Below are 11,282 nucleotides of genomic sequence, written 5' to 3' on the forward strand. Positions count from 1 at the left end.
TTTTGGTTTTTCAGTTTTCGTTGGTGTTTTCACGCAGCACAACAACTTGTTTTCTGTCTATAAAATAAGTATAGAGTAAGTTTTAGGTTTGAGAAAATTCAAGTAATTTTTTCAGAACTTGCGTCTCAAGTCAATTGATAGTTGTTCATTAATTTTTCCAAAAGCGTGGAGAAAATTGTTTTGCACAAAAATTATTTTTCCACCAGAAAACAATACCTATTTATTTGTCTTATTTTCGATTTAACAATTTCAAACCCAACCCGTGAGTATACGTGCAAAAAAATATTTTTGCCGTGGGTAAAGTCAGGCGATGACACAACGAAATTTAGTTTAACCATATAAAGGGGTGCTGCACGAAAGGTCAGCTGTGGACCGGCGAAAATGTTTATTGAACATATTTAAACACGACATGGCAGGGTCAACTGTGTTTTAAAAGTTCACAATGATGTTAGACTGAATCAAACCTTATAGAAACTCATTTTCTATGACAACAAATTGCCAAATAAATGTCGACAATAATCCTTGAGTTACGCCACAAAAGTCATCCGTGATGCCAAAACCTTATCGAACTTGGGTTTAAAATACATGGTGTCCATGCAATTGTCATAAGATAGGTATCACAGTATCTAAGGGTCGCTTGTTCCTTATGCATTAGAACTACCGTTGTCTTTGTTCAAAAACTCATTAATTTTCCAAAGCATCCGTCAGACCAGTGATGTACTTATATGTCGCAATAAACTCCAAATTACCAAATCTCAAGGGCGGCGTGCATAAACAGCAACAAAGCGCGCGCGTCGCATCTTCATCATTACGATGAGCAGCAGCAGCAGCAGCAGGTGTTCGATCGGCTGCGCTCACCGCAAAAGGCAGGAACGCCAAGCGGAAGGGGTCGTTTGTCGCGCTGCCCGGTTATTATTGCCAGCGCCGCGCTGAGCTTGTTTTGTTTTGCTCCGTTTCCAGAGCGAAGATCGCTTCCGATTAATATCGCGGCAAAAGAGCGCGAACGCCATCTTTTCCCGTCACGCCGATGCATTTCGGTCGCGCAGCGCAGGGCTCGAAAGTCACAATGCATATATTGTCAGGCAGAAGGGCGACATTAATTTTTGCCTGTTTACTTAAGTGTGCCAAAACAAAACACGCTACAAAATGTGATTCGAAAGCTGATATTAGCCGAAACCAGGTCTCCGAGTTAAAATGCTATTTCAATTACAACAAAATCGATTTAATTTAAAGCCCATTTCGATAAGCAGTCACCTTTGATTGTATTATCTAACAAAAAAATAGTCTTTCAGAACATACGTTTAATCAGCAATGACAACTTAACATACTGCAACTGCACTTTATTGTATAATTCAAACCGCTATCGCGCTTACGAAAAATAATATTATTTGTTAAATTATTTAAGATTTAATGGTTTGATATTTAGTTTCACTATTAGCTGTGAATTAATTACTTGCCTTTCGGCCAGAGATTTTCCTTTCATTCAGATATTTAACCTTTGTGCCAGATATTTTCCATTCCCTGTCGTGTGCCGCTCTCTACTAACATTATGCTGGGAACTCGGTTCTGCTCGGAAATACTTACTTTAAATTCCCTAAAGCTTTGTTGAACGGGCGGAAGTGCCGATGTCAGTCAGCTGCGACCAGAGAATTTTAATATTGGCGTTCCGTTCGATCGTTCGCACGTTTAGGTAGGTGGGCCTTGGATAAAAAAGACATCTTCCGTATTGGAGATTGTGCACAGATTTACGATTTTAACCTTTTTTACATTTCGATTTACCTTTTCTACATTTCTTTTTTTTTATTCGCACGAGGATGGTTTGAAACGGCAAGAAAGGGTTGTGTACATAATACTGATTTAATTTAAACCAAACTTAAAATACCGAACACTGTTGTGGTATGTCACCTCGAAAACATAACTACTATTTGTTATCCCCTAATGCATTTACTATTAAGTACGTTATCCAGATTTGACAGTTTTGTAACTTAATAAGCTTGGCCAACAAAAAATATCAATTATAATCTTTAGAAAAGCCTTTTAATTATAGCTTACCAAACTGAAGGTTACCATAACCAGTTTTTGGGGTCGAGTATAGGCCACATTAATGTTACACGAATTGTACAGTTGTATAAATTAGACTTATACTTTTAAACCAATGCAAACAAACATTACCTTAACAAATTACTACAGCATACAACGAGAGTATTTTTTACGCGTAAAGCGTCGCGGAAATTTTAATTAAATTAAAATGATTCATAAGGTGTAAAGTTTTAACCTTGTTGGAAGTTGTTACTCATACAATCGGAGCAAGCCTATTACTCCAGTTGCGATATACTCTACATGGAATTTCAAATTTCACGCTGTCCCATGACGTCCGTCCTTGTAGTCATACGTCACGATGTTAAAAATAACAGCAGCAGCAAAACCAGGACAGGTGAATATTTATCTTTAAAATGACGGCCAAGAGCCTTTAACGCGCTACACGAACGAGGTTCGCCATTCATCTTCGGCACGACTTGTTTGTAAATGCATTCTACCAAGAGCGTCGCCCTTGACTATGCTATGGTAAAGATTTACCCACAACCCACCACCCCCGGTGCCCCTGCCCGGCCGGATATTGGATTCTAGGGGGAGGGGTGCTGAACCAAATCTAGCCAACACCGAGCCCGGCTAATGGGCCTACATTACAAGGGCGCGCTGCTGAAAAGTGCTATCCTTGAATCGACGCTTCGCAGCAAGCGAAACGTAAACGCTATCCAGCGGCGACGAAGGCGATTTAATGAAAAAAACATGTTGTCTGCTGCGGGATATTCACGCGACTGGTTTGTTGTGATGTCGTCGAAACCTGTCCTTTCGGCTACACGCGAACGGCGCGCTTACGCGATTCGGGCATGGTGGGCCAGGGGCGGATCCAGGTAAGGCATAGAACATGTAGCCTTAAGAAAGCGGATGTAACTGGTTAAGTTGGTGTAATAAAATGTGCAAATTAAATCGAGTATTATATACATTTAAGGATATGGCGCCTTAAAAACTCATTTTAATGAGAAAAATATTTATTTAGACAGAGACGTGACACACTGAGCAAACCGTATAAATTGACATTTAATAAAATTATTTTGCAACATTTAAACGGAAAAGCGTATTTGCTAAACTAAGCTCTTTTACTTTATTTTTTGAGGGGTAAGTTGCAATACAATAGCGACATTACAAACATGCCCAGGAGAATTGTGAAGTTTCGCCTCGCAAACCTTTACAACAAAACGGTATCTGGCTTTACAATTTTATTGCCTCTTTCAATAAACACGTAAACTTCCCTTCATTTCAGTATGGTATAATTTGTTCTAAAGAATGACTTTTCAAAGCAAAAAACCTAGTTGATTAACTTTTATAAGCAAAACGTTTTCTGTACCTTTACTGTCTCTATCCTCAAATGCCCCCTTTAAGTTTTATTTTCGCCAGTGGCTGTATGTTGTTTAGGGATGATGCGTTTTTGAAGTTCCCGCCTCACTAATGTGACCGGCCTTGTCTCCAAAAACCGGGAAACAATCGCCTGTTAGCATTCCTAGGGTTTCCGCACTTGATGGTGGGCCACCTGTTGCCCCCAAGACACCCCAGTCTACCCCCATTTATCACCCGCTTCCCCTGTTCGCCACATTCCACTTGGGGGCAGTGATTTCCTGGTGTTTTGCCGAGATCTAGGATGGCTGCAGCCACCATGCACTTAGCGGCTTTTATCGGCCAAATGTTTTTCTTTGCCGAGTTCTTTGATGTTTCCTTACAGTGTTTTGTATCGTAAGTGTTTTATTCACCGTGAAAAACAAAAAAAAACATTCACTGCACTACAACTGAACGTGAACACGATGTCTGTTACAACTCGACTGTTGTATGATACATTTAATGCGCAGCTTTGGATATTTGTTTTGTCTATAGGTTCTAACTAATGTAATTGTTATCACAATTTTTACGAAATGTGAAATACATCGGACATTTTTGGCAGCTGTTAACTGTTTTACAATTAAGAAGATTTACAAACGTGTAAAAGATAAAACAACTCTTTTTTCATGTTCAGTCGCTCTTTCACTTTTTTATGATTAAATTAACGCGAATCAAACAACATCAGAAACGCGGGCGGTTCCTGAATGAATGGGAATTGGATTACGTAACTCAACAGCAAAACGAGAACAATCAGAACGCACACTCGTTTTCCGACCGGCATTAAGCGAAAGGACGATTTCTCACTCGCGTGGCGATATTTAATATCCGAGTGAGGCAAAGCGTTTAAAGCGGTTAAAACATTCATCTTCTTCTATCTAATCTGAAATGATTGCCCTTGGCCGGTCTCTTGTTGTCGTCAGGGCTCATGGCCTGCGAGTACAATTAACTAGTGATATCACGCGCCGTTGAGTCGAAATGCCAGGCGGTGATTCGCGCTTGGTATATAGCTACGGCAAATATCGTCCGACTTATCACATAACGATTATAGGCTCGCGGTCGCCATTTTCGTTCGGTGATGCGCGCCCTTACGGCCTTTCACCGTTTCACCCCGCCTTTTTGTTCCGCTATATGGCCCCCTGAAGAAGACCGCTTATTTTTAATAGAGGATATGAGAGGGTAAAATCGGCCGCCTTCAGTTCAATTAAATTCCAATTATCCCTAGGCTTGGCCATACCACGTGCGCAAGTATTAGATTCAGTTTCGCCTACTTCGCTAATTATATCTTTGCTGTATGCTGATTACAGGCGATATTTCGACTTAGCGCTTCGCTACTCCCGGGTAAGATCACAACAATTATTGTCTGATCAGTTGATTTTCTTCTTTTGTCGCCTCAGCATGAAATACGCGATTAATCGCTAGAAAAGCTTCGGGGGATTTTCATAGGATGAGATTGCGGCTTATTCAATACTCGGTCCTTGTGAACAATCTAAATTGGTTGGTGTTCAAACTTTTTCAACAACGTTTTTCTCATCAACGGTGATTTTTGCTGGGGCATGTTTTACAAAATTAGCGGCTAATATAATCTTTAAAATTAAGTTCCATGATTTTGCAGTTAAGTTTTTAAATTCAGTACAACAATAGAGCCTATAAACCTATAGAGTCTATAAACCGATGTAGAACCAGAGTTCCTATTGTGAAATTTTATTCTACAAAATCTTTATCTAGTTTTCAGTGTATTGTTAAAAATACTACGACAGCAACTATAAAATCGCAAAGAAAATCATATATGGCTAAAAGACTTAAAGGTTCGGTGTTTTTCGCATAAACGCGTAAGCATGCACACGAGCATTCAAATGCTCGCTACAGGTAAACATCAAAATGATACACAGTACTACAGGCTTAAAAGATGAGGTGTTCACAAAACTGAACACTGCTAATGTGAATGGTAGAGCGACGGGTGTCCGTAATAGCCTCTTGAAAGCGAGCTAAAACCGCCAGCCGTTCCAACGTCTCTTGGTGGCTCGGCGTTATCCGAGTCGCCGCTGCTGTAATCATTGAGGTTCCTCCTGAGCTCCTCAGGAGGATTTTTCGTTGTCCTGTCCATGTGGATGTTACTGATGTTGCAAGCTGTAGTCCTGATGGACTCGGCTCCGGATCGAATTGGGTCCTTTGACTTAGAGATTTGAGTAGCATTTTGTGACTCTATGACTTGCTGTCCGCATGCGCTCATCTCGTGTTCCGATTCTGTCGAGGAATCGCTCTGTTGAACCTGTGGGATGAAATATAGGTTTTAACATAAATGCAAAGAAAATAAATGAAACTTATCTTTCAGAAATCAGTTTGCAATACTACAACACGTATATATATATATATATATATGTCGCAAGTAGCAAAATATAAGATTTTTTTTATCACTGGCAATAATAAAAGCAGTTTTGCGAAATTGGAACCATGCTAGAAATCTGTTGCGTAGCCAACCGCGTTGAAAGTGACAACCCTTCCCCCCAAACGTTTCGTTTTGCTTTCGATTAATATAAATCTTGTCCATATAGGTGGAAAATATTTTTCCTAATAAATTTCGTGACGCTTCCGTACACATTGTTACACGAAATGAATCCCAAACTCCTGAATTAATTTTAAGCAGCGAGCTTTTATATAAATAACTATAGTTTATCCAGCTTAAACAGGGTGTAAAGGGCACCCAATCCTTACACTTCACCATGGCTTCCTAAGACTGGCGCAATGCAAAAGCTCACCCTTAAGAGAAATGGGCCTACGTCATTACCGGTCGAGCGTGACAGCGCTAGGACCGCGGCGATGCACGTGTTTCATCGAAACTGCGCCTTTCAAGTTCGAACACATTAGCGTCCTTACAGGGCGCCGCTCGCGCGTGTGTTTTGAAATCTGTCCGGCGACTTCTTCCCTCCCGGGCGCGCCTCTGAAGTGGCCGTGTTCGGACGGCTGCTAATTTGTTTGCGACTTCGCGCTCGCTTTGCCGACAAAACCCTGGAATTTCGGGAGGCTAACATTAAAGCCTGGGGCACCCATTGGACTTCAGGGGGGCTGTGGGGCCGACGAGAAAGCTCCAGATGTTTGAATGTCTATTTCGCGACGATCTGAAGAGAGCGGAGGCAATTAAAGCGGCCAGAGTCAAAACAACTGGGCTCGTCGGTTTGGGTTTCGACCACTTAGAGGCTACTTGTTGATTCTTGGTGGCGATTACGTTGTTCCTAAAGTGATACAAAGTGCGGCTATTTATCAGGTGGGCACGAATCATTGAAAAGTCGCAAAAGGGCGGGCTTTGTTCCATTTATAGACGTTTTGATTTTGGTAAGTATTTAATGCTATGTTTTTTTTACCATAATTATATTATAGCGAACCATATAGGACACTCTAAAGAGGAATAGAAAACTCAAATAATATTACTTCCATGAACAATTGCGGATATATTTAATAAAGCTTTGTTTGTAACCGCTTGTTTTAATAGCTTGTAAAATACAGGTATTTTACTCTTTAAGGACTGTCATTAAAAATTGTGTCACACATTCTTCCGGTAAGTCGTTACCTGCAGCTTTTCATCAGGTGGGAACGAATCACTAAAAAGTCGCAAAAGAGCGGGCTTTGTTTCATTTGTAAAAGACTTTTTTGATTTCGGAAAACTCAAATAATATTACTGTTATGAGCAGTTACAAGATATTTTATAAAGTTTTTTTCAAGTGCTTTTGTAAATCGCATGTAAAATCCAGGTATACCCCCACCCCCCCCCCCCCAAAAAAAAAAAAAACTGTCATTAATAATTTAAAACACATTCTTCCGGCAAACCGTCACATCCCCCAGGTGACTTAATTTCGCACAAAGAGCGTTTTGTGACCTACGGCTCGCGCGCGGCCCACGTCTTGTCGTAGCTAATGACCGCTAACAGCTTGTTTCGCCTGACCCGCGCCTTTCATCCTAAACCTTCAGTCGGGCGCTGGGAGTTCACGGTCAATCGGAGCAGAGCAACACATAAACTTCAATATCGCCGGGCGCCGAGCGAAAACGTTTCGCTTTCGGTGGAGCACCTTTGAAACGCCCCGGCCCCCAACCCCACGAAAGGGGCTTGACCCCTTTGTTGTTCGACTTTCCGTCACACCCGTGCGCGTCGAACACCTGGTTTCTACTTCTCGGGACCGGCGTTCGGAATGTTTTCCGGTCTTCGGAGCTTCGGAAAACATTTGAAGCGGGCTAAATCGATTAGGCGCTGAGGCGCGCAGTCGGGCCTTTGTCGGGTTAGGGCCGGCGAATCACTCTGTAAAGTGTCTCTTTATTGGCGAAATCAAAATGGCGAAAATCTCGCGTCTGACGAGTTGTGGATAGATGACCTTTTTTGATAAGCTACCGGTACACATTATTTCTTTTTTCAATTTCCAGGCCACGTTGCCGCTTTGATGAAATGAGGATTAAATTACGTTCTGAAAATTGTATTACGTGAGAGCTAATTTTAATTAGCATTTAACAGCTGGGTTTTAATGCCAATTTAATACCGATGTCGGGTATCTTTTAATTTTAATTAATTTGGTAGTGTGTTAAAACGTTGTATTACATCTCGTGTCGCATAAAAATAAATTCAACATACTTTTTTGTAGATAAACTTTTCTGTAGATAAATTTAAAGAAAATTCAATAATGTTTTATGTTTTTTATAAGCTGCGTTTACCATTATGGTTTACGTTTACAACGTTTACTTATACCCACCCTTCCTACACATGTTGGCATTTAAATACCTATCAAATGCAAGAAACGACAATCGAGTCAGAAACGTTCATATTGCCAGTTAATGTATACTGTTGTATAGTCGGTGGAAAACAAACAAACGGAAATATATATTTAAATATACTAAAAATAACGAACAAACAATGTCCATCATTATCTTCAAGTATATGTTGCAAGTGATAGATTAAGTTCAGTAATTCGTCGAGCGTCCGTTGTTTGTCAACTAATGATAATGCCTGACGAAAATGTGTAAAATTTTCAATTTCAGAAACAAATGGCTGAAAAAAATTCCCCCCAATAAACCATGTATAACATCCGCTTGATCTGCCGTCGCATACAATTATTAAACACACAAACGCATGCGCGCGAGGGTATTAGGTTAAGTTTTCGTTGGCGAGCAACCGACCTGCTTTTTCCACTTCATCCTCCTGTTCTGGTACCAGGTCTTCACCTGTAGCTGCGTGAGACCGAGGGCGTCGGCTAGTTCCATGCGATCCGGGGTCGACAAGTACTTCTGCGCTTCGAATCGCTTCTCCAGCGCCAGCAGCTGCAGCTCGGTGAACACAGTTCTGCTTCTGTGCAGCAAGGTTTAGACCTGTGTCAGTTAAACGCCGACAAAAAATGGCGACGTTTTGACCAGCGGGTGATTCGTATATGTACTCAATATAGGGTATGTTTAAAATATTTAACGCTTGATTTTTTTCATGCGACATGTTTGGTCTTTGGTTGTTATACGCCGCACAGCAGTTTGCAGCTAAAAGTAGTTAAATCTTATGTGGAAAATTTGTTTTAAATCACTTAAAAATGAAAAAGAATAAGATATCAGTGCTCAAAAGAATTATAAATATTTAATTTGTTCGCAACAAGAACTGGTCACGACTGCCATTGCGAATTGATTTCAATAGCGAATTGATTTACCCTCAAACATTGAAAAAAGTTTTAAGGATTATGAAGAATTCAGGTTCTATACTTATCAAATGTATTTTTTTCTGGATGAAATTAACAAACGTTTGTGGATTTACGGTAAAATCATATCGCTATGTAGTAATTTCAGGGTAAATTTTTGATTTTTAAAGCTTCAAAAAAAAATTACCTTCGACACTTCCTAGAGCCGCCAGCTTCTGCAAACTGCAGGAACCTCTCACGAAGCATCATTAGCGGGATGTCAAGACCCGAAGAGTGTTGGTAGGCTGCAAACGGGTTCATGAACTCTGAAATCGCAATACGAGTTAAAAGGTTTGCTGTTCTACGCTGTAATTACGACGTACAGTTCGAATGAATTTGAAATTACATTCAAACCTAACTTATATTCAAATGCAAGTAAAAACCGTGAACGATGCGCACTATACGCATGTTTGTGTTTTGATATTTCAACCGCTAATAACAAACGGAACACAATTATAGATATGTTGTTTAATTTAATAGCTAATACGAACAAATGCTAACAAGGCGCACTATTTTGGATTAAAACTGAATTGCCAGTTTGTTTAAGTTATATATATTAAAATAAACATCATATTTTGTTCTTGAAATGATTGGTGCTCTTACTGTGACTATTTTTGGTTTTATTAACCCGCTAAAACACTACTTTTATGCAACAGCGACAAAATTGTTTGGGACGGACCGTTGCTTCTTTTAAAACTTCTTTTTCCAAATTTAAACTATCTATGCTTAATTATTTTTGAGCTTATATAGCTAATGTTTTCTGTCACATATTTGGCTTCTTTTACAAATTGCATTATTTCAACATAGCAAACATTATTTCAATCAACCTTGAAAAACCCTCAGCTACATTTTGCAAAGGTTTGAAAAGCAAGTAAGCGTACTTCTATAATATTATCCTTACCTCGGGCCATAAAATTCCCCGTTGGCATGAACCCCATTCCAAGCTTGAGCAGTGCAGGGTTAAAGGGGTACGCCGAGTAGGGGTTGCCCGGCTGGGGTTGAGGGGTGAAGAAAGGCATCTGCTGGTAGGAGCGCTGGGTGTGCAGCGTCGGGGGGAACGCGAGATTGAACGGTGCGACACCTACCGGAGAATGCAAGGAGTGGATGGGACTAGATGAGGGAGATGGGGATGAAGAATCATTCGGGTCCTGAAACTAGTGAATATTTGTTTGTTAAGTAAGGAAAAAAATGTTTGGTTAAATGGAGCTTATATATACACCTGTAAGAATCAGTATAAATAAAAATTTCCTTCATGCGTCTAACATTTACACTCACATTTGTAACCACCTTAAACTAACTCTTGATAACCTCACCACAGGCTGGGTTTTTCTAACCTGGATTTGCGTGCATTGGAAAAAATATTGGGATGCTCCCGATGTATGCTATACTTAACACTAAGAATATATTTAGGTGTGAATAGAGCTTGAGAACGTATAGTGCAAACCGAATGCGCTAGGACATCCCACCGGTTTCTGAATGCATTCTAATGCACAATTCTAATTTCTGTAAGGTTATGCCACTCGGCAAATAACACTGAGCGGCATGTCGCCAACATCTCGAGTCGGTATGCTTAAACTTATTCGGATAAGTTTCAAGTTTTAGTGATATAAACAAATCAACTCGAGTATGAAATACATTGACTTTTGGTTGAATTAAACTTTGCAGTTTAAGTACGATGTTTAGCTATGCAAATACTGTATACCAATATAGGTTTATCTGTCGCAAGGTTGTATACGTGTCGAACGCCAAAGACTTCGCTTACCCGGATGAAGTGATTTTTCACTTGTGTCTTCAAGAGATCATCTATTAGGAAGGATTGTCTTCCCTGAGGAGCAATCCTGCTCTCCGCAAAACTGTGCCTACTCGGATCCTCACTGTGGAGAACGGCTGTAGATTTGCCAGACATTTTAGGCTTACCTATACCTTCTTTTTGGCTTATAAATTTGTCTGCGTATTTAAAGACGTTATAAAGAAACAACCTTTCAAAGTCCTAAAGAAAACTCGGTAAGTTTTCTTATTTACGTGAAAGGTAGCGGGAGCATCCTTCCGAAAATCTAAGAACGTGAGTCAAGATTTGCACTAAATCCCAATTAAGTCATGTTCAACACTACAAACGCTTTGATTTTTTGTCGACATTTAAGCTGTACTCCC

General features: G+C 40.2%; 1 protein-coding gene across 1 annotated transcript; it reads right to left on the reverse strand.

Moving 5' to 3' along the window:
- Positions 1-5,162: 5,162 nt before the first annotated feature.
- On the reverse strand, positions 5,163-11,073 carry LOC146169665 (uncharacterized). Its single transcript, XM_083390452.1, has 5 exons — positions 10,894-11,073; positions 10,033-10,285; positions 9,280-9,397; positions 8,593-8,761; positions 5,163-5,704 (listed from the first exon to the last, which is right to left on the reverse strand). The coding sequence occupies exons 1-5, from the start codon at positions 11,035-11,037 to the stop codon at positions 5,369-5,371; spliced, it is 1,020 nt and encodes a 339-aa protein (XP_083246578.1). The 5' UTR covers positions 11,038-11,073; the 3' UTR covers positions 5,163-5,368.
- Positions 11,074-11,282: the final 209 nt, after the last annotated feature.

Source organism: Ascidiella aspersa, chromosome 1 (assembly GCF_963924565.1).
Source record: "Ascidiella aspersa chromosome 1, kaAscAspe10.2, whole genome shotgun sequence".
NCBI classification, from domain to species: domain Eukaryota; kingdom Metazoa; phylum Chordata; class Ascidiacea; order Phlebobranchia; family Ascidiidae; genus Ascidiella; species Ascidiella aspersa.